The 27,668-nt window shown below is 46.2% G+C and overlaps 1 protein-coding gene across 4 annotated transcripts in view; it reads left to right on the top strand.

The window, feature by feature from the left end:
* socs7 (suppressor of cytokine signaling 7) overlaps positions 1 to 27,668 on the top strand; it is a 149,759-nt gene that overhangs the window by 67,187 nt on the left and 54,904 nt on the right. For all 4 annotated transcript variants that reach the window (XR_012102074.1, XM_073071795.1, XM_073071793.1 and 1 more), the window contains exons 5-8: positions 899 to 1,014; positions 3,339 to 3,507; positions 15,723 to 15,851; positions 24,293 to 24,428. Coding sequence is in view for 3 of the 4 variants with exons in the window: in XM_073071795.1 (XP_072927896.1) it covers positions 899 to 1,014; positions 3,339 to 3,507; positions 15,723 to 15,851; positions 24,293 to 24,428 (550 nt within the window). In the remaining variant the exon portion in view is untranslated. The remainder of the gene's footprint in view (positions 1 to 898; positions 1,015 to 3,338; positions 3,508 to 15,722; positions 15,852 to 24,292; positions 24,429 to 27,668) is intronic.

Here is a 27,668-nt window from a genome sequence, read left to right as displayed (position 1 = left end):
TGCCTTCTCCCCAAAACCTTTTATGCCCTGACTAATAAAGAACTATCAACCTCTGCTTTAAATGTACCCAATGACTCTACAGCCGTCTGTGGCAATGAATTCCACACATTCACTGATCTCTAGCTTAAAAAGTTCTTCTTACCTCTGTCTAAAGAGACATCCTTGTATTCCAAGGCTGTGCCCTCTGGTCCTAAACTCCCACTCTGCAGGAAAGATCCTCTCTATCTATACCTTTTCAATATTTGATAGATTTCAATGAGACCCCCCCCCCCCTTATTCTACTAAACACCTCATACATTAACCCTTTTGTCCACGGAATCATTTTCATGAACTGCCTCTGGACCCTCTCCATTGCCAGTCAGGGTATCTGCCTAATTGCGGAGAAAGGTGGGAGATGGAGAAGATAAAGATTAGCTCTATATATGAAATGTATGTCAAGATGTACTGTGAAATGTGTTGTCTGCATCAATGACCAACACAGTCCAGGGATTGCGCTGGGGTGCAGACCACTGGTATCACACATGTTCCCAGTGCCAATGTAGTATGCCTACAACTTGCTGACACTAATTGGTATTTTTTTGCAATGTGGAAGGAAACCGGAGCATCCGGAGGAAACTCACAGGGAGAGCGTTCAAACAGCAGCGGGAATTAAACTCCGATCACTGCTGATATAAAGTATTATGCTAACCACTGTTAGATCATTAGCTGTAGAGTTTAGAACCATTTCAGTGGGCGCATCTCTGCAATGACTCAAATGCATTCTGCAGCTGCCATCTCTCTTGAAGCTGCTCTAAAGATTGTCTTTCACCTGACCCTAGGGTGAGATTAATGTGTTCCCCTCTTACCTGGTGCATCTACTGCCTCAGGCCCTAATTAGGATATTGTTTCTCTTGCCCAGACACTTCACAGAGGAACTTGCCCCAGATTGGACCCATGTCTCTGCAACCTCAGCACTGCCCGTTGACCAGGAGAGACTCCAGTAGCTTCGCTGCCAGTTTACGGGAACTTGAGAAGGTATGAGACTTCGGGTGCAGATTCTTACTGGCGGTAGAAAACTCGGGGGAGAAGAAAGAAAACTGCTCCAATCAGTTGGTCACAGTCTCTGCTCCAAGTCAAAAGATTCCTTATCACTGATATAGGACATGAAATTTGTTTTGTGCCTGCAGTACTGTGCAAAGACAAAGATCAAAATTACAGTATGTGGGCGAGTGGTTGTCCATCGTGTCTGATGATGACAGGAAACCTGTGCGGGAGAGTTTTTAAAGTGGAAAAGCCGTTGCACTGGGCCAGTTCCACTCTCTCAACCTCAGTCCTAGTCCAGTGGTATGAGCAAGCGTCACAGACTGGGGTCTTCCTTGGTTGCAGTGGGTGACCACGACATCTTCTGTGCCTTGTCGTGCCCGTCACTGTCCTTGGAGCATTGCAGAACCGTCTTCCTAGCCTATGGATCTCACTGTGGGTCTCATCCACCCAATCTGCTGGAACTGGATTCACATGGTACAGGCATGTCCCTGTCTCACTGGAGTACAAGACCCACTGGCTACCCTCACCTGGTTTAGTCTGTCTGTCAAAGCGGTGTACCGGGGTGAGGCTGCTGTCACATGCAAACAGCTGCTTGGAGCCACGGGTGAGAGTTGAGTGTCCAGTGGGAAGCTGCCGCGGAATTGATACGGCAAGCCTCTTCACCGGAGGTGCTACCCTCCCTGGACACACCGTCTAGCCCTCTAAATTACAAATAGTGCAAAATTAAATAGTATAATGAGGTAGTGTTAATGGACCTTTCAGACATCTGATGGCAGGGGCAGGAAGCTATTACTGAATCATTGACTGTGTGCCTTCAGGTTCCTGTACCTCCTCCCTGACGGTAGCAGTGAGAAGAGGGCATGTCCCGGATGCTGAGGGCCCTTAATCATCGATTCTTCCTTCCTGAGGCACCACCTCTTGAAAATGTCCTCGACGCTGGGCAAGGTTGTGCCCGTGATGGAGCTGGCTGAGTCTAAACCCTCAGCAGTCTTTTTTTCTGATCCTGTGCATTGGTGCCTCCATACCAGACGGTGATGCAGCTAGCCAGAATGTTCTCCATAGTACATCAGTGGAAATTTGTTTGGTCACGTACAATGTGTAAAGCAGACCAGGTGTAGTCTTTGTACTGCACAACTGCAGCCAGTTTTGCGATGCAAGGCAAATTTCAGTCTTTTGTTTTTGAATACAGTACTGTGTAAAAGTCGTTATATATAGCTAAGGTGCCTTAAGATTTTAGCACAGTACTGTAGTGATGTTATTTTTTGCACTGTACTGCTGCCACAAAACAAACAAATTTCATGACATATGTGAGTGATGATAAACCTGATTCTGATCTGGGTCTCAATTGTGGACTGAGAGTGGGAAGGGGGCAGGGAGGGGGGAATCATGGTTGGGAAAAGGGGAAGGGAGAGGGGAGGGAGCAGGAAGCACCAGAGAGACATTCTGTAATGATCAATAAACCAATTGTTTGGAATCAAATGACTTTGCCTGGTGTCTCAGTGCTGAATATATCTGCACCTGCGCCAAACCCCACCCCTGGCACTCCTTCTCTGCCACCTGTCCCACACCCCTCCCGCGGCACTCCACCCTCGCCATTCCCAACATCCTTTGCTCCCGCCAGGTTTGCAAACTTGCTTTTATCTATATTTATTTAAGACTTTTGTACAGTACTGTATGTACAGAGCGACTTGAGTTGGTGTGAATCTAAAAGCCATTGAGGGGTCTACAATCCATCTCAAGCCCCTCCCCCACAAGCTGAGCAAATAATTGTTTCAATAATACTAAAGCAGTCTTTTTGGTTTGTAGGAGAGTTGAGGTTTATGGCGATTGGGTGGGAAGTGGAAGTGAGGCCAAAATCAGATTGGCCACAACCTTACTGACAGAATAGGCTTTGAGGCCATCTGGCTTCCAGCCCTATTTCTGGCTTCCTTGATCCAAACCTGCATTACCTGTGGAGTACTGAGGGATTTTTGCACTTCCCCAATGACGTGACTGGCCCTCCTCGATAGATGAAAATAATCAGAGGTCTGTATTTCCAAGAAGAGGAAGGAGAGTTCTCCTGAGTCTCCCGGTTAATAGTTGCCTTCAAGCAAGATGATCTGGTCATTGCATTTGGTGGGAGCTTGCTCTTTGCCATTTCATTGCAGTATTCCTTGCGTTGCAGTATACATCAGAGCAACTAATTGATGAAGCGTCTTGGGGATGAGGGGCTCTGTGGAATTCTAGCTGTGTTTGTAGGTCTGTGTGTGTGTGTGTGTCTGTCTGTCTGCCTCTGTATGCACATGCCCTGGCCAATGATCTGCTGCCTCCCACAGTGCGGCTGGTATTGGGGCCCGATGAACTGGGACGATGCAGAAATGAAGTTGAAAGGAAAACCAGATGGTTCATTCCTGGTGAGGGACAGTTCCGACCCCCGCTACATCCTCAGTCTCAGCTTCCGCTCCCAGGGGATCACCCACCACACCAGGATGGAGCACTATCGAGGTGAGGACGTTGGGGGCCTGTAACATGGTCCGCGAAAGCAGAGATGTGGGGGAGGGGGTGGTGGTTCAAGTTGGAAAGTTACCGTTCCTTGCTTTAGGGGGCATTTATTTTTTAATCTGAGGTGTCATTGCAGACTAACTGGACTCTGAAGACTTGGCACTTGTTCCTCAACCACACTACTTATTTGTGCACAGGGAGAACAGCATGGCCCCTGTCTCCACACTGAACAAAAAAAATACCATTTTTATACAGAAATTAATACAGATTGACCAGCTGGTAACCTTGTGGATGTTCAAATTCCTTATTTGCATAATCAATCACCAATCACTAGTACCAGTATTAATAGCCAATCAAATCTCCACGTTGAAGGTCAAATAATAATTATTGAAGTAACTGACCAATTGAAGCACAAAAATCTCATTATTTGAAGAATAGAATGGCTCTCCCAGTGACTGGTAGATTTTCATTCTCTACCAACAATTAAAGACAGATTTCCAAGCTGATATCACGTTGATATTTATGGTAACTTGCTGTGAATCTGAATTGAGTTTATTCTCACTGACGTATTTCGTGAAATTTGTTGTGGCAGCAGTACATTGCAATCCATAAAATATATTAAGAAATTATATAAAAAATGAAGTAGTGCAAAAATAGTGAGGTAGTGTTCATGGACCATTCAGAAATCTGATGGTGGAGGGGATGAAGCTGTTACTAAAATGTTGAGTGTATGTCTTCAGATTCCTGTACTCCTTGAGCAGAGAGAGATGTCCCGGGTGATGGGGTCCTTCATGATAGATGCCACCTTTCTGAGGCATCACCTTTTGAAGATGTTCTTGCTGGTGGGGAGGCTGGTGCCCATGATGGAGCTGGATGAGTTTACAACTTTCTGCAGACTTTTCTGATCCTTTACTGTGGCCCCTCCAAACCAGACGCTGATGCAACCAGAGAGAATGCTCTCTATGGTACATGTGTAGAAACTTGTTACTCTTTACCAAATCTCCTCAAGCTCCTAATGAAATTCAACCACTGGAAAATGCCCAGCATATCGGGTGTCCATTGACCATTCAGAAATGACGGGAGGGGAGGGGAAGAAGTTGTTCCTAAGATGCGGAGTGTGGGTCCAGCCTGTTGCATCTCAAGTGCCCATGTTTAGATATTTGAAGCACCCTGAGTGCTGTCATTACTTTCAAGTTCTTCGGTTCTACAAACCTTGTGAAAGACGTGCTTGTTGGCAAGGGTCATTAGTGGCTTCCACCTCTAAATGCAGATGGATTTTTCATCTCCACTGCAGTGTGGCAGCCGTGCTGGGTGTGTAGGTGACAGGGTAGCAGATGGTACTGACAGTCTTTATACTCTGGTGTTGTGATTGATAAGACGCTATTACCGGGATTGTTTTTCGCAGTGGGAAGCAATCTGTGCTCTCTGTATTCCATCACAATGTTATTTATGCTTTCTTGAAAGGTGTGTCACCAGTTGCCATGGGAAAGCGATGATGGTCTATCTCCTTCATGAGCACTGGTACTGTGCTGCCTCAGTATAATTAGGTGGCTATTTGATAGCTGTCATGTTGCTGTGGGGATTTGGGGTTGTATGTAACCAGACCAGGCAGGAACAGAAGGTTCCCTGGCCTGAAGTGACTGTTGAGGAATCTGTCATAGAGCACTTCAGTACAGAAACAGGCCTTTCAGCCCATCTGGTTCATGCCAGAATATTATTCTGCCTAGTCCCCTCAACCTGCACCTGGACCATAATCCTCCCACTCGTACTGATCCAAACTTCTCTTAAACATTGAAATGGAACCTAGAGGCACCACTTGTTCCACAATCTCATCACCCTCTGAGTGAAGAAGTTTCCCTTAAACTTTTCACCTTTCATCCTTGACCTCTAGTTCCAGTCTCAGCCAACCGCAAAGGAAAAAGCCTGCTTGCATTTATCCGATCTATACCCTTCATAATTTGTGGCACGGTAGCATGGCGGTTAGCGCGGCACTATTACAGTTCAATCGTGGCATCCCCTGTAAGGAATCCCTGAACATTCTTTGTCCAGGTGCTCTGGTTTCCTGTCAGACCAAAGACATACCACGCTAGGTTGATTGGTCATTCTAAATTGTCCCGTGATTAGGTTAGGGTTAAATCGGGGTTTTTTGGGGAGTGCTGGGCAGCATGGCTCAAAGAGCCTATTCCGCGCTGTATCTCTTAAATAAAAAACAAATAAATAATTTGTATCCCTCAATCAAATCTCTACCCCCCTCCCCATTCCCCAAAGCTCCTGGAAATAAATTCCGAACTATTCAACCTCTCCCTATAACTTGGGTGCTCAAATCCTAGCAAAAATGTTTTGAAAAGCATTTGTATTCTCAATTTGGTGAGAATAAGGTGAGATGTGAACTCTTGATATTAAGTTTTTTTAAATCCTGTGCATCATTTGTTACAAAGATTCGAACCATTCATCTCCTGGCAGTGTTTCAATCCTTCTCCATAAGGCTATGAGACATAAGAGTAAGGGGGCAGATTAGTCTAAGGGTGACGAGAAAGATAACTCTGATTGGCCAATCTCTTCCTTGTACTTTCCTGGTCTGGTCTTTGGATTTCCTCGTCCGGAGGCCTGAGCCTAAATTAGGAAGCGGACCTGCATTGCTGTCGGCATCTGTATAACTCTATTGTGCTGGCAGAGTGCAGAGGAGATTCACCACGATGGTCCTGGGATAAAATGGCTGCCTTCCCTGAATTGGAATTGGTTTATTATTGTCACATGTACTGAGATGTGTACAGTGGGAAAATTTGTCTTGCATACTGTTCGTACAGATCAATTTATTACGCAGTGCATTAAAGGAGAACAAAGTAAAACAATAATTCAAGTTTAATTGTCATTCAATCGTACTCGGGAATATAGCCAAATGAAACAATGTTCTTCTGGGACTAAAGTGCAATACACAGTACAATCAGTCACACACAGCACATATAATGCCAGAAAAACATACAATCTCAAAACAAAATCTAGCCCAAGTTCCTGAGTGTCATGGCCTGAAGATTGATGGTGCTTGGATGTTGTCCTGGAGCCACATTTCTGCAAGAGCAAGCCTGCAGCAGTTCCTCATCTCACACAAGTGTAGCCACAGAAGAACACAATCCAGCTTGTCTTCCCAGGAACAAACTCTGGAGGGCAGCACTGACAGGAATGGCCAGCCCCACCCCAACCCAGTACGGAATCCAGGGGCACATGGCTAGCACTGGCGCCTCCTTCATCAGTGACCACAGCAGGTGACCCCGAGGCATAAGGGCCTTCTCCACGCAATAACCGAGGTGACGTAGCTCCCTCGCTGTCAGTCTTGCCAATGAAACAGTGAATCAGACTTGCAGTATTTTACATTACAAATATCCAACAGGGTCTTACAACCACAATAACAATGTTCAAACTGATCATTTACACTATTTGTTGTATTGCACACTGCAGACCACAACACGTTGCGCAATGAGTTCAGCTGCATCGCTGTCTAGCAACTCGCTTGTGGGCAGACCTGCTATACTTGATTTTCTTAATATCTGGTAGTGTTTTGCAATGGTGAAAAAGACATAAAGGGCGAACAATTGTACCTTTATTTGGACCCAGCCAGGTCGCTGCATTCGTGCATACTGCCATCTAAGCCCGTCAAAGAGAGTGCAGCAAGCATTTACCAGGATGCTGCCTGGATTAGAGAGCATATCTTATGAGGATTGGAGTGAAGGAGGATGAGAGGCAACTTCACTCCAAAGTTCCTTCTGATGATCTGAATTGCGTTCGTCTGCAGCTGCACTTGCACAAGCTGAGGAGCTGCTGTGGGCTTGTTCTTGCGCAAACCTGGCTCTAGGACAAAATGAGAGGCATAGATCAAGTAGATAGCCAGAGACTTTACTCAGGGTGTTATGTTCTACAAGTATGTGAAGAGCAAGAGGATAAGACTTAAGAGAATAGGACCAATCAAGTGTGACAGTGGAAAAGTGTGTATGGAACCACAGGAGATAGCAGAGGTACTTCATACTTTGCTTCAGTATTCATTATGGAAAAGGATCTAGGTGACTGTAGGGATGGTTTGCAGTGGACTGAAAAGCTTGAGCATGTAGATATTAAGGAAGAGGATGTGCTGGAGCTTTTGGAAAGCATCAAGTTGGATAAGTCGCCGGGACCAGACAAGCTGTACCCCAGGCTACTGTGGAAAGCGAGGGAGGAGATTGCTGAGCCTCTGGCGATGATCATTGCGTCCTCATTGATGATGTGAGAGGTTCCAGAGGATTGGAGGGCTGCGGATATTGTTCCCTTATTCAAGAAATTGAGTAGGGATAGCCCAGGAAATTATAGAACCAGTGAGTCTTACCTCAGTGGTTGTTGGTAAGTTGATGGAGAGGATCCTGAGAGGCAGGATTTATGAACATTTGGAGAGGCATAATATGATTAGGAATAGTCAGCATGGCTTTGTCAAAGGCCAAAGTGCCTTACGAGCCTGATTGAATTTTCTGAGTATACGACCAAACACATTGATGAAGGAAGAGTAGTAGATGTAGTGTGTATGGATTTCAGCAAGGCATTTGATAAGGTACCCCATGCAAGGCTTATTGAGAAAGTAAGGAGGCATGGGATCCAAGGGGACATTGCTTTGTGGATCCAGAATTGGCTTGCCCACAGAAGGCAAAGAGTGGTTGTAGACAGGTCATATTCTGCATGGAGGTCAGTGACCAGTGATGTGCCTCAGGGATCTGTTCTGGGACCCTTACTCTTCGTGATTTTTATAAATGACCTGGATGAGGAAGTGGAGGGATGGGTTAGTAAATTTGCTGATGGCACAAAGGTTGGGAGTGTTGTGGATAGTGTGGAGAGCTGTCAGAGGTTACAGCGGGACATTGATAGGATGCAAAACTGGGCTGAGAAGTGGCAGAGAAGTTCAACCCAGATAAGTGTGAAGTGGTTCATTTTGGTAGGTCAAATATGATGGCAGAATATAGTATTAATGGCAAGACTCTTGGCAGTGTGGAGGATCAGAAGGATCTTGGGGTCAGAGTCTATAGGACACTCAAAGCTGGTTGACTCTGTGGTTAAGAAGGCATACGAAACATTGGCCTTCATCAATCGTGAGTCTGAGTTTAAGAGCCGAGAGGTAATGTTGCAGCTATATAGGCCCCTGGTCAGACCCCACTTGGAGTACTGTGCTCAGTTCTGGTTGTCTCACTACAGGAAGGATGTGGAAACCATAGAAAGGGTGCAGAGGAGATTTACAAGGATGTTGCCTGGATTGGGGAGCATGCCTTATGTGAATAGGTTGAGTGAACTTGGCCTTTTCTCCTTGGAGCGACGGAGGATGAGAGGTGACCTGATAGAGGTGTATGAGATGATGAGAGGTATTGATCATGTGGATAGTCAGAGGCTTTTCCCCAGGACTGAAATGGCTGCCACAAGAGGGCATAGTTTTAAGCTGTCTGGAGGTAGGTACAGAGAAGATGTTGGGGTAAGTTTTTTTTACACAGAGAGTGGTGAGTGCGTGGAATGGGCTGCTGGCGATGGTGGTGGAGGCGGAAACGATAGGGTCTTTTAAGAGACTCCTGGATGGATACATGGAGCTTAGAAAAATAGGGGGCTATGGGTAAGCCTAGGTAATTTCTAAAGTAGGTACATGTTTGGTACAAATTTGTGGGCTGAAGGGCCTGTATTGTGCTGTAGGTTTTCTATGTTTTGTAACTCCAGAACAAATATAATTAAAAGAAAAATATGGAGCCAGGAATACTCGTGTACATTCTTAGTGTTACTTTCATTGAGATGCACACATATGACGTGGTGGTGTGTTGCTGTATGCCATTCACCTACTTTTACCTATAACATAAAATGCATTATGTAAGCAACAGAATGCTTAATCAAACAATATTATTAGAGAGATTACTGAAATATTAAATACACAATCTTGCAGAGCTAAAACTACAACTTAACATAGAATGCATCTCGTTGTATATGTTTATTTACACACACACAGCTCCGCGGCCTGCGCTGAACTGAACAGAATACTCCTGACTCCTGGTTTGATGTTTAAAGTTCTATGTGTTGTTTGCTTGCGCAATTTGTTCTCTTTTTTTGTGCATTTGCTGTTTGATTATGGTTTTCTAGGAATGGTGCTGCTTTGTTTTGTGGCTGCCTGCGGCAGGATGAATCTCAAGAGTTGTATTCTGTATACTTTGCATCACATTCCCTTGCCGCTGCATAGAAAAAAATGCGCACACGTTGACACAGAGGCCTTGAGTCTGGTTTGTGGTTAAAATGCTTCACTCAGTATTAGTTTGGGAGACATTACTGATCATCAACCACTAGTGTCCATTTTCAGTCCACAGAAGGGTGTTCCACTAACAGCAGCAGTGTGAGTGCAGAGATGGGCTCTGTTTCCTGGAGGACACGATCAAATTCAAGAGGATGACTAATCATGGAAATGCTGATGGATTGTCCCATTTAACCTTGGGAAAGGAAATACCTGAATATTTTATGAAAGAGATCACTCCTCTTGATGTATTCTCCCTAATGCAAATCGAAAGTCTCCCTATTATGACAGAGATGATCCAAGGGGAAACCGGAAAAGACTCTGCACTATTTCAGGTCTATATGGCCACCCAAAATATGCAGCAGGAATTCCAGTTCCCCCATTTTTACCAGTGCCAGGATGAACTTGCGCTGGACAGGAGTTGTCTTATGAGGGGATCGAGAGTTGTTGTACCATCCAAGCTGAGAACTAAAGTGTTGGAGGAGCTACATGCTGGTCATCTAGGCGTGGTCAAAATGAAAGCCTTGGATTGAAGCTTTCTCCGTGGCCTGGTGCAGATCGAGCAGCTTGCCATGCACCGTTCAAATTGCCAACATGGCCTGCATTGCCTGGCAGAGGATTCGTGTGGATCTTGCCAGACCATTCACGGGCTAAAATTTCTTGATAGTTGTGGATGCAGCCACAACGTGGCCAGAAGTGTTTCCCAAACTGCAGCCTTGCACACTGTGGCTGTATTGAGAAGCCTCTTCACAAGGACCGGTGTTTCAGAACACTCAGTGACAATGGACCACAGTTTGTTATGGAACAGTTTCAGTCATTCCTGAAAACGAATGGAATAAAACATATTACAATTGCCTAGCACAATCATCGCTCTTGTGATTTGACACAAATGACACATTTCACTGTATGTTTCAATGTATATGTGATAAATAAAGCTAATCTTTAATCTTTCTCTCTTCCTGTTAAATTCCCTTCCATTGTCTGAAACCAGTGCTTTCTAGTTCAGTGAAACAGACTGTGTGACAATCTGCCCTTGCCCCCAGCTCTGACTCCTCAGTCTGCCCCCTCGGCCTGTGGTACCAACCCATCTGTCACTGCAAATGGTTTCTCCTTATTTACAATTAAATCTCAGTCAGCTCCATCATGGGCACCAGCCTCCCCAGCATCCAGGACATCTTCAAGGAGCGATGCCTCAAAAAGGCGGCATCCATCATTAAGGACCCACATCACCTTATTCTCATTGCTACCATCAGGGAGGAGGTACAGGAGCCTGAAGACACACACTCAGCGATTCAGGAACAGCTTCTTCCCCTCTGCCATCAGGGAGGAGGTACAGGAGCCTGAAGACACACACTCAGCGATTCAGGAACAGCTTCTTCCCCTCTGCCATCGGGGAGGAGGTACAGGAGCCTGAAGACACACACTCAGCAATTCAGGAACAGCCTCTTCCCCTCTGCCATCAGGGAGGAGGTACAGGAGCCTGAAGATACACACTCAACGATTCAGGAACAGCTTCTTCCCCTCTGCCATCAGGGAGGAGGTACAGGAGCCTGAAGATACACACTCAACGATTCTGGAACAGCTTCTTCCCCTCTGCCATCAGGGAGGAGGTACAGGAGCCTGAAGCCACACACTCAACGATTCAGGGACAGCTTCTTCCCCTCTGCCATCAGGGAGGAGGTACAGGAGCCTGAAGACACGCACTCAACGATTCAGGAACAGCTTCTTCCCCTCTGCCGTCTGATTTCTGAATAGGCATTGATCCAATGAACACTACCTCACTGCTTTTTTTTCCTCCTCTCTTTTTGCAGTACTTATTATATACATACTTTCTGTAAGCTACAGTTTTTATTATGTTGCAAGGTGGAGATGTGTCTCTACCAAAGGAGGTATAAGGTGCTCCTTCCCTCCACTAGCCTGCAGGTCACCCTTGGGCAAGGTGTAGCACCTGGTTACTCCCCCCCCCCCCCCCCCCCCGACAGACAAACAACCAGTGTGCAAAAGACAATATATGCAAAATCATAATAGTAATAACAGGTAAATAAGCAATAAATATTGAGAACTGCATCCTGACAAAGGATTACAGCTTGTAACGTTGACTATTTCCCAACCATAGATGCTGCCTGACCTGCTGAGTTCCTCCTGTATTTTGTGTGTGTTGCCAGCGTCTGCGGAATCTCTTGTCTGATTTACATGTTGGATGCTGAACACAGTATATCTGCAGTACACTAGTGGGAGAGGGAGTGAATGTTCAGGATAGTGAGAAGAAGCCCAATGGCTGGAGCCCGGGATCTGTGATTTTCTGCAAGTCCACAGGGGTAGTTGTTTCTTAAGGTTTTTATAGCCAGGGGAGGTGGTGGGGATTAGCTCCCACTTAGCTATTAAATGCTCCCAATGGTGTGCGTCTCAAATTGCCTCTGACAACCAAGTCCAGCTCCTGGCCTTCACGTGTGGCCTAAACCTTGTAGAACCGTTGCTACTGACGAGAAAGGGCAAAGATGGGTTACTGGCCCTTAAAACCAGTCACTTCGGCCAGATGGGGTTTATCAGCCCTGGTTTGTAGCTCACCCAGGACAATGAAAACTCTGATCTGAAACCTCTGCTGCCATCCGGCTAAACCCACTCTTGGGAAAGTAAACCCCAAAGAAAATATCTGGAGCTGGAGTCCCTAAAGCAGTCCCATGTTGAGTTCAATGCTGACTGGCAACTCCTAGTGCCCAACTGTTTTGGTCTCTGCCGTTCTTTTGGATTCATCAGCTGCATAGAGAAGGGAGCTTTCTGCGTGGGCAACATCTTCTCTCCCTATCGTACTGCCCTGGCTTGCGTATTGCATAGACAGTCAGGACACAATATACGTAGTCGACCCCAACCAATAGAGGTCCTCAATATACTGAGCAAGTTGAAGGCCCAATGTCTTCGTGTCCAAGTTTGCTAGAGGCCGAATGATATCTTGTGGTTAAAGGACACATAAGTATGTGGGTGGCAGGGAGAAACAGGGCTTGTTGCTGTTGTTGTGTTCTGCTTCGTCATCTTCTTTGTTGTTTTGCCGAGCATTTTGGTAAGCTATGTTGGAACTGCAATGCGTGGTGACACTTCCAGGCAGCCCCAGCACACCCTAAAGTGTGTTACTAGTTAATGCAGATGCTGCATTTCGCTGTATGTTTCGATGTACACATGATAAATAATCTTGAATCAGGCTATTTTGAAAGTTGTTGAACTTGTAAAGTTGAAATGATGTGGGTTTCTGAGAGATGAGTAGAAAAACTAACTGCCAAGACTGGGGCTAGTGTTGACACCACGTTCAAGAGTTGTGTACAGTGGTGGACAGAAGCAGGGAGGAAAGATATTCCAGAGTACTGTGAAATTGGGAGATGATTGTCTCATTAATGTTTTCAACAAGTTGGTCTGCTGCTATCAGGAAGTAGGTACAGGACCCTCAGGACCCACACCACCAGGAACAGTTATTCATCTTCACCATGGATGTTCAGTCCCTGTACATTAGGAAGGCCTCAAAGCTCTCCACTTTCTTGACAAAAGAACCAACCAATCCAGTCCTTGCCCTGAACAATTTTTCCTTTGGCTCCTCCCACTTTCTCCATATTCAATGGGTAGCTGTGGACACTCATGTGGGCCCCAGCTTTGCCTGCCTCTTCATCAGCTAGGTAGAACAGTTCATGTTTGAAGCCTTCCCCAGTTACACTCCCCAACTCCTCCTCCACTACGTTGACAACTGCATCGGCGCTGCCTCACGCACCAGTGCTGAGCCCCTCAATTTCATCAACTTCCACCCTGCCCTTAAATTCCCTCGGTCCATCTCTGACACCTTTCTCCCCTTTTAATCTCTGTCTCCGTCTCTGGAGGCAAACTGTCAACTGATATCTTTTATAAACCTTCTGATTCCCACATTTATCTCAACTATACCTCTTCCCACCCGATTCCCTGTGAACATGCTATTCCCTATTTTCATTTCTTTCACCGCCTCCACATCTGTTCCCAGCACGCAGCTTTCTGCTCCAGGGCATCCTTTTTTAAAGAACAGAGTTTCCCTCCCTCCGTCTATTGATGCTGCCCTCCTCCATTTCCCATACATCTGCGCTCACCTCATCTTCCTGCTGCCATAATAGTGACAGAGTCCCTCTTGTCCTTACCTACCACCCCATCAGCCTCCACATCCAACATGTCATCCTCCACAACTTCTGCCATCTCCAAAGGGAGAAAATATTAAACATATCTTTGCCCCTGCAGGGATCGCTGCTTCCAAGATTCCCTGGTCCATTCATCCCTACCCTCTAATCTCCCTCCAGGCTCTTACCCCTGCAAGCACCCTAAGTACTACACCTGCCCATACACCTCCTCCCTCACCTCCATTCAGGGCCCCAAACAGTCCCTCCAGGTGAGGCGACACTTCACCCGTGAATCTGCTGGAGTCGTCTATTGTGTCCGGCACTCCTGATGCAGCCTCCTCTACATTGTTGAGTCCCGTCATAAGTTGCGGAACCGCTTCATCGAGCACCTCCGCATCATCCACCATAAGTGGGACTTCCTGGTGGCCAAACATTTTAATTCCCATTCCCATTCCAATGTGTCAGTCAATGGCCTTCTCTTGTGCCAAGATGAGGCCACTCTATTCCCGCTCTGACCTTTCCTTCTTCTCACTTGTCTATCACTTCCCCCTGTGTCCCCTTCTCCTTCCCTTTCTCCTACGGTCCACTCTCCTCTCCTATCAGCTTCCTTCTTCTCCAGCCCTCAATCTTTCACCTATCACCTTCCTACTAGCCTCTTACTTCTTTCCCCACCTTTTTATTCTGGCATCTTCCCCCTTCCTTCTCAGTCCCGAAGAAGGGTCTCTGCACAAAACCTCAGCTGTTTATTCTTTTCCATAGATGCTGCCTGACCTGCTGAGCTCCTCCAGCATTTTGTGTGAGTTACTCTGGATTTCCAGCATCTGCAGAATCTCTTGTGTTTCTGCTTACCTTTCATCCATCAGGCTCCTGAACCGACTTCACTCACCTCAACACTGAACTGATTCCGCAGCCTACAGACTCACTTTCAAGGACCCCACAACTCTCGATATTTATTATTTATTTATTACTATTTGTTTTACTTTGAATTTTGGATTATTCAAGGGGCAGTGACACCACTGAACTGCTTTGACAGTGCTGATCCAGTTCACTGGCCTGGTGTTCTGCTCGTTCAAAGTAAATTTATTATCAAAGTTAGTATATGTCAACATATACAACCCTGCGCTTCGTTTTCTTGCAGGCATACTCAACAAATCCAATAACCATAATAGATGAAGGGTTTCGGCCCGAAATGTCGTCACTACCTCCTCCCATAGATGCTGTCTGGCCTGCTGAGTTCTCCCAGCATTTTGTGTTTTTAACCATAATAGAATTAATGAAAGACTACGCCTAGTATACAAAAGATAACTGCAAGCATGAAAGCAAAAGATAAGAAATAATAACAATAAGTAAATAAGCAATAAATATCAAGAACATGAGATAAAGAGTCCTGGAAAGGGGGAGTCTATAGGTTTTGTGAATAGTTCAGTGATGGGGTGAGTGAAGTTTCCCCTCTGGTTCAAGAGCCTGACAGTTGAGGGGTAGTAACTGTTCCTGAACCTGGTGGTGTGAGTCCTGAAGCTCCTGTACCTTTTCTCTGATAGCAGCACTGAGGTGAGTGAAGTTATCCACGCTGGTTCAGGAGCCTGATTGTTGAGGGGTAGTAACTGTTCCTGAACTTGGTGGTGTGGGTCCTGAGGTTCCTGTACCTCCTTCCTGATGGCTGAGGGGTAGTAACTATTCCTGAGCCTGTTGGTGTGGGTCCTGAGGTTCCTGTAACTCCTACCCAGTTGTAGCAGTGGGAAGATAGCGTGGTGTGGACAGTGGGGGTTCCTTGATGATGGGTGCTGCTCTCTTTACTTTGCCCATCCTTTTACACACAGGTACCTTCAGCTTATGGTGCCACCCCAAGTTTGAAGACCGCTGCCAGTCCGTGGTAGAGTTCATCGAGAGAGCCATTATGCATTCCAAGAACGGAAAATTCCTCTACTTTCTGCGTTCCCGAGTTCCTGGTAAATTTCTCCTTCCCACTTTTCATGGCTTGTGATTTTTTAAATTATGGATATAAACCATATGTAACCTCTGACCTCCATGTTGAACCTGAGGAAATCTTGTAAGGAGGCCGTGCCTGAGATCCCAGTGTGCTGTGTACCTTCTGTGCAGCCCTTCATCTTTTGATGTTTTGCATTGGTAAGGGTCTTGGCTGAAAACATTGTCTGTTTATTCCTCTCCGTAGATGCTGCTTGATCTGCCGGGTTCTTCCAGCATTTTGTGTGTGCGTTACATAGGATTAGTATAAATGTGTGGGTGTTGGTTAGTTCAAAGTTCAAAAGTAACTTTATTATCAAAGTACAAAAATGTCACCATTTACAACTCCGAGATGCATTTTCTTGCGGGCATATGTAATAAATCCATAATAGAATAATAACCATAATAGAGTCAATGAAAGTCTGCACCAAATTGGATGTTTTAACCAATGTGCAGAAGGCAACAAACTGTACAAATACAAAACAAAAATAATAAATAAATAAGCAATAAATATAAAGAACATGAGATGGAGTCCTTAAGCATGATTTGGTTGGTTGTGAGAGCATCTCAATGATGGGGCAAGTTGTCCCCGTTGGTTCGAGAGCTGCTTGCTGGGCTGAGTTGTAACTCCCTAACCCTGGAACTGATTTGAATGGTTGCAGCTCTCCAACCACCAGGCCGCAAAGGAAACGATATGATTTGGCGGTATGAAGCGAGCTGCAGCTGACTGGAACTGGCCTTTCATCCAGCCTGTACCATATTTGCAGCTTATGGTTGAACATCTAGCTCCAACCCCCAGTGCAGTTCACTGACATCTCTCCTCATGTAAGTTTAGTTGTTAATTCACTTAATTAACCAGATTTCCAGTGTCCTCTGTGTGTGAAGCTGTAGCTAACAAGCCTTCCACAGTCTGGGTAGTAACCCCTTCCCTCCCAACTCTGCACGGCTAATTGGACTCAATTAAAACATTAGCTTTAGAACTTAGAACATTACAGCATATTACAGGCTCTTGGGGCCACGATGTAGTATGGAACTTTTAAACTGCTCAAAGATCAATCCAACCCTTTCCTCCTACATTAACTTCCTTATTTTCTACTATCCACGTGCTTATCTTAGAGTTCCTTAAATGCCCCTACCACTACCCCCCATACTCACCCCAGCAGGGTGTTCCAAGCACCCACCACTGTCTGAGTAAGTGGTGCTGGATATTTCTTCTCCCCCCCCCCCCCCCCCCACATACTTTCCTCCAATCATCTTAAAATTATGTTTCTTGTATTTGCCATTTCCATGCAGGGAAAAGTCTCGGGCTCTGACTCGATCTATGCCTCTTATCATCTTGTACGCCCCTATCAAGTCAGCTTTATTTGTCACACGCACATTGAAATGAAGGAAGAGACACTCCTCGCTCAAGTAATTTGTGATTTTTTAATGGAGAGATGGATGGGTTCCCAGTTTGAATCTTTTTCGTTAAGTTGAACCTGCATGAGCAGCAGTGTCAAGCACAGCTTGTTTTCTGTATTTTTAGATGTGTCCCTTTGTTGAAGTCGGTGCTGATTGATTGATTTTGACTGCTTGAGTTTTCACCCAGTGAATGATCCAGGGTTTTGGCAAAAGCTTATTAGTGTGTCCCCAGTGCCGACTTCATTAGATGGTGTTGTATGTTCCAGGAATGTGCACCATCTTCAGGAAAGCTGCCAGTCAGCACAGTGCAACGCTTTAATTGTGTTTCAAACTGACCTTGTGGCTGCTCTCCTGCCACGCGGAGCCGGGCACTGGCAGAAGACCCTGTGGGAGGCAGGTTTGACGGGCTGCTCTGACCTGTCTCAATTGCCTATGGCATTTTCCTTCTGTTATATTTCACTTCACATGTTTTGTAGGAGAAACTAAATGAATTTCAGAATCAGTTTTATTATCACTGACATTTTGTAGCAGCAGGACAGTGTAATCCATAAAACATACTATAAATACAATAAGATATTGATATACATATACATGTGTGTGTGTGTATTTGTATATTTAGATTGCAAAAAGTGAACAAAAATAAATAGAAAGGTAATGTTCATTGCCCATTCAGAAATCTGTTTGCAGAGATGAAGAAGCTGTTCCTAAAACATTGAGTGTGCATCTTCAGGCTCCTGTACCTCCTCCCTGATGGTAGCAACAAGAAGAGGGCATGTCCTGAGTGATGGGGTCCTTAAAGATGGATGCATTAACAAGCAGGTGTACCTAATATGGTGGCCACTAAGTGTACGTTCATGATTCTTCTGCTGCTGTAGCCAACAGAATCAATGAAAAACTACAGACAAAAACTGACAACCAATCAATGTGCAAAAGAAAACAAATGCATAAGAATTAGGTCACTCAACCCATCAAGTCCGCTCCACCATTCCATCGTGGCTGATTTATTATACCTCTCAATCCCATTCTCCTGCCTTCTCTGCGCAAATTGTGGAAATTATTTTTTAAAAAATCATACAGAGAACTTGACTTGAAAGTGAGTCTGTAGGTTGTGGAGTGAGGTAAACAATGAGGTGCAAGATCGAAACATGGTAGATGATGTGGGCAAGGGTCCATTTACTGTACTAGGGAAATGCTAGTGTTATAACAGCAGGGTAGAAGCTGTCCTCGAGCCTGGGGGGGTTTCAGGGTTTTGTATGTAAACTGGGTGAATTTTACAATCAGGTTCTGAGTATAGCTGACACTCTTGATTGGGAACTTCTTAACATAGAACTTTACAGCAATAGCCACTTCCCTCCCGACTCTGAGAAGATTAATTCTTTATAGCAAAGTTCAGGTCACTGTCCAAATCCTCATTATAGTTTCATCTTTAATCATGCACAGAGACAAACTTCAGCTGATGGGGCTCAATTAAAACATAAGCTTTAGAACATGGAACATTACAGCCCAGTACAGGTCCTTTGGCCCATGATGTTGAGCCAAACTCTTTACCTACCCTGAGATCAAACTTGCATAGCCTTCTATCTTTCTATCATCCACGTACCTTTACTTTGAACTTTGAGTGAGTGGATGAGGGGAGGGTGCTGCGCTGTCTGGGGCAGGATTTCCCAACCTGGGGTCCGCAAATTCCTTGGTTAATGCTAAGGCTCTATGGCATAAAGTAGGTTGGCAACCCCTTCTCTAGGGTCTGATTCCCTCTAGAGGAAGGGATGGGAAATGTTTGTCCCACATCCCATCAAATCTTGGCTCTAATTTTTGGATCAAAAATTTGCCCTTGAAGTTAAATCATAGACATTTTATAAACGTTCACCGACTTATCCTACTTGTAATTTTAAGAGGTTTTAATCCTAGTGGACTAGATATATTGAGCTTCAGTGTTTGAACATTACATTTCAGACCCTCAAAGATTTAAAATAAGTCATTAAGAATTAATCCTTTTCAGTAAATGAACAGAGTATTGCGGGCAGAGCTGAGAAATGAGTAGAATTTTATTGTTGGTCCAAAGAATATGAAAAAATAGCAGTAAGCACGTTTCATCCATAATGCAGTGGGACCAGACGGGTCCTCAGGGACCGTGCCACCCAGCTGGTGGAAGTTCTGATGGGTATTTACAACCTCTCGCTGTCCCAAGCTACGGTTCCGGCATGCTTCATAGCAGCATCCATCATGCCAATCTCCAAGATGTTCGCAGCAACATGTCTTAATGACTACAGACCGGTGACACTCACTCCCATAGTTGCCAAGTGCTTGGGACGATTGCTCATGTCTTACATCTAGGCTGTAATCCCAGCTACCTTGGACCAGCCTTTAAGGTGAATAGATCAACTTGTAGATGCCATTTCTATTGCTGTTCATGCTGTTTTGGAACACAAAGACAACTACGTCAGGATACTTTTCCTGACCTCTATACTATGGATCAAGCTCCACAATCAAGGTTTCGGCACATCAACCTGTAACTGGGTCTTGGACTTACCCAAATGGTGAAACAAGGCAAGTGCACATCAACACCCCCCCCCCCCCCCCCCCAATCAACCGGTGCCTCACAGGGGTGTGAACTGAGCCACTTCTCTACTCTCTCTTCATGTATGACTGCACTCCTGCTCATGCTGCAAACAGTCATCAAATGTGCAGATGACACCACTCTGATTGGCCTAATCACAAACAATGACAAATCTACATATAGAAAGGTGCTGAAGCTGTCTGATAGGTGTGGTTCCTGCACCAATCTCTCAACATCGAGAAGACTAAAGAAATGATAAATGACTTCAGGAAGTCACGAAGGCTCAAACAAGCCCCAAGCCCCACTATTTATAAATGGTGCTCCATGTCCAGTACATAATTCTCCGTACTTCCGCCATCTTCAACGGGGTCCCACCACCAAGCAAACCTCCCCCCCCCCCCCCCCCCCCCCACAATTTCCACTTTCTGCAGCAATCGCTCCCTATGCGACTCCCTTGTCCACTCGTCCCTCCCCACTGATCTCCTCCTGGCACTTATCCTTGCAAGCAGAACAAGTGCCACACCTGCCTCTACACCTCCTCCCTCACCACCATTCAGGGCCCCCAAACAGTCCTTCCAGGTGAGGCGACACTTCACTTGTGAGTCTGGGGTCATCCACTGTATCTAGTGCTCCCAGCATGGCCCAACCCCTGTCAAATCCCCTGAAGATCTTGTGTGCTTAAATATGGTCACCACTCATTCTTCTTCATCTCCAAAGATGGGTGGCATGATGGCATTTCCTGCTTCTGTCTGTGTACCCCTGTGCACGTTCTCCTTGTACCTGTGTGGGTTTCCTCCCACAATCCAAATTACATCCAGATGACCAAGGTTAATTGGTCATATGGGTGTAATTGGGCCGGAAGAGCCTGCTATTGCGCTGTATCTCGAAATAAGTAAATTATAGACCCACGCTGTCCAGTCTCTCTCCATAGTACCTCATCACAGGAATTAGCCTGTTCCTGTGGACTGTCTCTGATGTTTTTATTTAAAAAAACAGGGCAGTAAATGCATGCAGATATTTTAGGTGTGACCTCACCAACTCTAGCATAACTGTAGTAAAGTCTCCCTGTTAGTAAATTTAATTCCTTTGCAATAAAGGCCAACATGCTACCTGCCAGCTTCTCGTGATTCGTAGACCAGCACACCTAGATCCCCTGAACTTCACTTATTTGCATTCGCTCTCCATGAAATAATCGACTTTCTGATTCCAGTTCGGGGAGATGTTTTTTTTAAATCCGGAACGGTGGGTGTGTGGTACGCACTGCCTGTGGTGGTGGTAAAGGCTGATACATTAGGGCATTTAAGAGACTTAGATAGGCTCATGGATGATAGGAAGATGGAGGGCTACGTGGGAGGAAAGGTTGAAAGGTCGGCACAACATTGTAAGTTTGCTGTATTGTTTTGCATTTGAAATGCGTAAGCCTGGCCCTGAGATTGAGCAAGCCCACCACGCAGCCCCCAATTGTGTGGACGCTGCGTGATTCGTTACCCTGTTACAAATAAGTAGCACGAAACAACAGACAGTACACCGCATACAGTTAAAAGATTTAGCTTTATAATTCTTAATTTGACTAAAGGGTTAGTAAGGAGAAAGCAAAATGAGAAAAGGGCCCATTATAATGAAACAGTCCAATGTGCGCAAGCTGGAGCTCACAGTTTTCCCCTTCGCCGATCCTCCTTCGATCTCCCCGGGCTTCGTCAAATCATGGCCCTGCTCCGCCTCTTCTCTCTGATGTCATCTCCCACCGATCAAAAGACCCCCCTCACACCGGTGTCAGGCACACACTCCCTTCATTGGATGGCAACATTCCAAAGCACCCATCATCTCTATCCATAACCCAAACACAGAAAGACCCTTACATTAGCAGTGAAACCTTTCCCAGGGTGTCACATGTTCTATGGTCCATGTACAATGAATCTATGGGAACTTTCATTCCATCATAGCTGATTTATTATCCCTCTCAACCCTCTGGTCCTAGACTCTCTCACTTTTGGAAACATCCACTTTATCAAGGCTTTCAATAGTTTATAGGTTCCAAAGAGATTCCCCCCCCCCCCACCCAAATCTTCTAAATTCCATGAAGTACAGGCCCAGAGCCATTAAATGCTCTCTGTGTTAACCCCTTCATTCCCAGGATCGTTCTCATGAATCTCCTCTGGACCTTTTCCAATGCCACTGGTGTGTGTTCCCTCAACTTCCCCTTCCTGAAGTCCACAATTAATTCCCTGGTCTTACTGAAGGATTTGTGAGGTCAGCCATTGCTGGGGGAGAAGGGTGGGAACAAAACTCCATCCAGAGCTTGAGCACACAGTTGTGGCTGCTTCCCCTGCAGTGTTGAGGGAATACATTTATTTGATGTTTAGTAATGTGGGACTGTAAGTAAGCTACCTCGGCATCTCCGAGGGTCGACACCTTGTGAGTTCCTGAGAGTGATTGTGCCTGCATTTTAGCCATCTAGTGCTCATCTCCTGTTAGGGTCATCCATGGCAGTGAGGTCAAAGGGAAAGTTCCAGATGAAGGGCAATCCCACTAAGATGTCAACAGTGGAGTTGCAGAAGGGCAGTGCAGGCTGAGGAAATCTGCAGCAGTAAAGGATCCCGTGCATCACAAAGTCACACACAGGCGTCCTCCATTAAGGGAATAACCCCTTTACTTTAGGAGGGGAGAATATCATCCTCGACTATACAAACATATCAACTTCTGCCAGAGAAGCGTCTTCGATCTACTCCAATTTGTCTACCAGCACAGGTCCACAGCAGATGCCATCTCACTGGCTCTTCACTCAACCCTGGAACATCTGGACAGCAAAGATACATGTATCAGGATACTCTTTATCGACTACAGCTCAGCATTCAATACCATCATCCCCTCAAAACTAATCAATAAACTCCAAGACCTAGGCCTCAATACCTCTTTGTGCAATTGGATCCTCGGTTTCCTCACTTGCAGACCCCAGTCAGTTCAGATTGGCAACATCCTCTCCTTCATAATCTCCATCAGCACAAGCGCACCACAGGCTGTGTGCTCAGCCCCTGCTCCACTCGCTTTAAGCACAGCTCCAATGCCTTTATTTAAGTTTGCTGATTTTGATTTGGCCAGTGAAAGGTGGTGATGAATCGGCACACAGGAAGAAGACTGCAAATCTGGCTGACTGGTGCCACAGCAACATCTTAATCAACGTCAGTGAGACCAAGTGGCTGATTATTGAGTTCAGGAGGAGGAAACCGGAGGCCCGTGAGGCAGTCCTCATCAGGAGAGGATCAGCAAATTTAAATTCTTTGGTGTTATTTCAGAGGATTTGTCTTGGGCCCAGTATGTAAGGGCAATTACAAAGAAAGCATGGTAGCACCTCTTTTTCCTTGGGAGTTTGTGAAGGTTTGGCATGACATCTAAAACATAGACAAACTTCTTCAGATCTATGCTGGAGCGTATATTGACAGGCTGTGGTGCAGCCTGGTATGGAAACCTCAATGCCCTTAAACAGAAAATCCTACAAAAAGTAGTGGATACGGCAGTCCATTGTGGGTAAAGCCCTCCTCACCACTGAGCACATCTACATAAAGCACTGTCACAGGAAAGCAGCATCCATCATCAGGGACCCCCCACCACCCAGGTCGTGCTCTCTCCTCACTGCTCCCATCAGGAAGGAGGTACAGGAGCCTCAGGTCCCACACCATCATGTTCAGGAACAGTTATTACCCTCAACCATCAGGCTCCTAAACCAAAGGAGATAACTTCACTCAACTTCATTTGCCCCATCATTGAAATGTTCCCACAATCTATGGACTCATTTTCAAGGAACCCGAATCAGGTGCATTATCACTGGTACGTGTCTGAAATTTGTTAACTTAGCAGTAGCGGTTCAATTCAATACATAATATAGAAGAAGAAAAAATAATAATAAATCAATTACAATACATGTATATTCAATAGATTAAAAATTGTGCAAAAACAGAAATAATATATATTAAAAAGTGAGGTAGTGTTCACGGGCTCAAAGTCCATTTAGGAATCAGATGGCAGAGGGGAAGAAGCTGTTCCTGAATCGTTGAGTGTGTGCCTTCAGGCTCCTGTTCCTCCTCCCTGATGGCAGAGGGGAAGAAGCTGTTCCTGAATCGTTGAGTGTGTGTCTTCAGACTCCTGTACCTCTTCCCTGATGGTAACAGTGAGAAAAGGGCATGCCCTGGGTGCTGGAGGTTTAATAATGGACACTGCCTTTCTGAGACTCTGCTCCCTGAAGATGTCCTGGGTACTTTGTAGGCTAGTACCCAAGATGAAGTCGACTAAGTTTACACCACCCTGCTGTGTGAGATAGAAGAGTTCAGCACAGTAAAGGCCCACAATAATTAACACCAAACGAGGTTTTGCAATGTCTGCTTGCCCCGCTGGGACACATTGCACACAGGAACCGCATACGATAGCCTGGCTCTGGGCTGACGCTCTCAGTGTTTCTCTGCTTGGCCGCAGGTCTCCCTCCAACGCCGGTGCAGCTCCTCTACCCGGTCTCTCGCTTCAGCAACGTGAAGTCTCTGCAGCACCTGTGCCGATTCCGGATCCGGCAGCTCGTCCGCATCGACCATATCCCCGATCTGCCGCTGCCAAAGTGAGTAGGCCTCAGTCCAGAGTGGAAGGGGCAGCTGGGCTAGAGTGAGTGTTTGTCTCTGTGAGTACGAGGTCTGTGTGTGTGTAGACTGATGGGTTTGGGGGCTGTGCAATAAGGCCATAAGATATAGGAGCAGAATTAGGCCATTTGGCCCATCAAACCTGCTCTGTCATTTCATCATGGCTGATCCGTTTTCCTATCAGCCCCAATCTCCTGCCTTCTCCCTATATCCCTTCATTCCATGACTAATCAAGAATCTATCGACCTCTGCCTTAAATAAACCACCACAACCACCTATGGCAACAAATTCCACACCACTCTCTGGCTAAAGAAATTTCTTCTCATCTCCATTCTGAAAGGATTCTCCTCTGTTCTGAGGCTGTGGCCTCTGGTCTTAAACACTCTCACCACAAGTAACATCCTCTTCTCATCTACTGTACTGAGGCCTTTCAACATTCAATAGCTTTCAACAATATTCCCCCCTCATTCCAGTGAGTACAGGACCAGAGCCATCAAACGCTCCTCATATGATAGCCTTTCAATCCCAGAATCATTTTCATGAATCTCCTTTGGACCCTGTCCAACGTCCATGTTTCCTTTCTCAGAGAAGGGGTCTTTGGTCTGTGTGTGCAGACTGATGATGTTGGGGCTGTGCAATGTTTGTGTGTGAGTATACGCTGTGTGTATGTACAGACCGATCGGTGTGGAGATTGTACATTGGTGTGTATGTACAGACCGATCGGTGTGGAGATTGTACATTGGTGTGTATGTACAGACCGATCAGTGTGGGGGTGGTACATTGGTGTGTATGTACAGACCGATCAGTGTGGGGGTGGTACATTGGTGTGTATGTACAGACGGATCGGTGTGGGGATTGTACGTTGGTGTGTATGTACAGACCAATCGGTGTGGGGATTGTACGTTGGTGTGTATGTACAGACCGATCAGAATGGGGGTGGTACTTTGGTGTGTATGTACAGACCGATCAGTGTGGGGGTGGTACATTGGTGTGTATGTACAGACCGATCAGTGTGGGGGTTGTACGTTGGTGTGTATGTACAGACCGATCAGTGTGGGGGTGGTAGGTTGGTGTGTATTTACAGACCGATCGGTGTGGGGGTGGTACATTGGTGTGTATGTACAGACGGATCGGTGTGGGGATTGTACGTTGGTGTGTATGTACAGACAGATCGGTGTGGGGATTGTACGTTGGTGTGTATGTACAGACCGATCCGTGTGGGGGTTGTACGTTGGTGTGTATGTACAGACCGATCGGTGTGGAGATTGTACATTGGTGTGTATGTACAGAACGATCGGTGTGGGGGTTGTACGTTGGTGTGTATGTACAGACCGATCGGTGTGGGGGTGGTACATTGGTGTGTATGTACAGACGGATCGGTGTGGGGATTGTACGTTGGTGTGTATGTACAGACGGATCGGTGTGGGGATTGTACGTTGGTGTGTATGTACAGACCGATCCGTGTGGGGGTTGTACGTTGGTGTGTATGTACAGACCGATCGGTGTGGGGGTGGTACATTGGTGTGTATGTACAGACCGATCGGTGTGGGGGTTGTACGTTGGTGTGTATGTACAGACCGATCGGTGTGGGGGTTGTACGTTGGTGTGTATGTACAGACCGATCGGTGTGGGGGTTGTACGTTGGTGTGTATGTACAGACCGATCGGTGTGGGGGTTGTACGTTGGTGTGTATGTACAGACCGATCGGTGTGGGGGTTGTACGTTGGTGTGTATGTACAGACCGATCGGTGTGGGGGTTGTACATTGGTGTGTATGTACAGACCGATTGGTGTGGAGATTGTACATTGGTGTGTATGTACAGACCTATCGGTGTGGGGGTTGTACGTTGGTGTGAGTGCTCTGTGTATGTTCAGGGGATTGTACGTTGGTGTATATGTACAGACCGATCGGTGTGGGGGTTGTACGTTGGTGTGTATGTACAGACCAATCGGTGTGGGGGTTGTACATTTGTGTGAATGTACAGACCGATCGGTGTGGGGGTGGTACGTTGGTGTGTATGTACAGACCGATCGGTGTGGTGGTTGTACGTTGGTGTGTATGTACAGACCGATCGGTGTGGGGGTTGTACATTGGTGTGTATGTACAGACCGATCGGTGTGGGGGTTGTACGTTGGTGTGTATGTACAGACCGATCAGTGTGGGGGTGGTACGTTGGTGTGTATGTACAGACCGATCGGTGTGGGGTTGTACGTTGGTGTGTATGTACAGACCAATCGGTGTGGGGATTGTACGTTGGTGTGTATGTATAGACCGATCAGTGTGGGGATTGTGTGTTGGTGTGAGTGCTCTGTGTATGTTCAGGGGATTGTACGTTGGTGTGTATGTACAGACCGATCAGTGTGGGGATTGTGCGTTGGTGTGTATGTACAGACCGATCGGTATGTGGGTTGTACGTTGGTGTGAGTGCTCTGTGTATGTTCAGGGGATTGTACGTTGGTGTGTATGTACAGACCGATAGGTGTGTGGGTTGTACGTTGGTGTGTATTTACAGACCGATAGGTGTGGGGATTGTATGTTGGTGTGTATGTACAGACCGATCGGTGTGGGGATTGTACGTTGGTGTGTATGTACAGACTGATCGGTGTGGGGATTGTACGTTGGTGTGTATGTACAGACCGATCGGTGTGGGGATTGTACGTTGGTGTGTATGTACAGACCGATCGGTGTGGGGATTGTACGTTGGTGTGTATGTACAGACCGATCGGTGTGGGGATTGTACGTTGGTGTGTATGTACAGACCGATCGGTGTGGGGATTGTACGTTGGTGTGTATGTACAGACCGATCGGTGTGGGGATTGTACGTTGGTGTGTATGTACAGACCGATCGGTGTGGGGATTGTACGTTGGTGTGTATGTACAGACCGATCGGTGTGGGGATTGTACGTTGGTGTGTATGTACAGACCGATCAGTGTGGGGATTGTACATTGGTGTGTATGTACAGTCCAATCGGTGTACGTTGGTGTGAGTGCTCTGTGTATGGTCAGGGTGTGGGTTTACAATGTGGAACTGTAGACACAGGTGGCTACACATACCGGAACCTTGTGGAGTTTTTAAAATAAAGCAGCTTGCTGGAGGAAGTGAGAGGTCAGGAAAGGTCTGTGGAGGGAAATGGACAATCGCATTTCGGGTTGACACTCTTCACCTGATCTCTTTTCCACCTGACACACTGAGTTCCTCCAGCAGGCTGTATTTATTTTGC

Source organism: Hemitrygon akajei, chromosome 18 (assembly GCF_048418815.1).
Source record: "Hemitrygon akajei chromosome 18, sHemAka1.3, whole genome shotgun sequence".
Classification (NCBI taxonomy): Eukaryota; Metazoa; Chordata; class Chondrichthyes; order Myliobatiformes; family Dasyatidae; genus Hemitrygon; species Hemitrygon akajei.
This window is presented reverse-complemented; position numbering and strand designations above follow the sequence as displayed.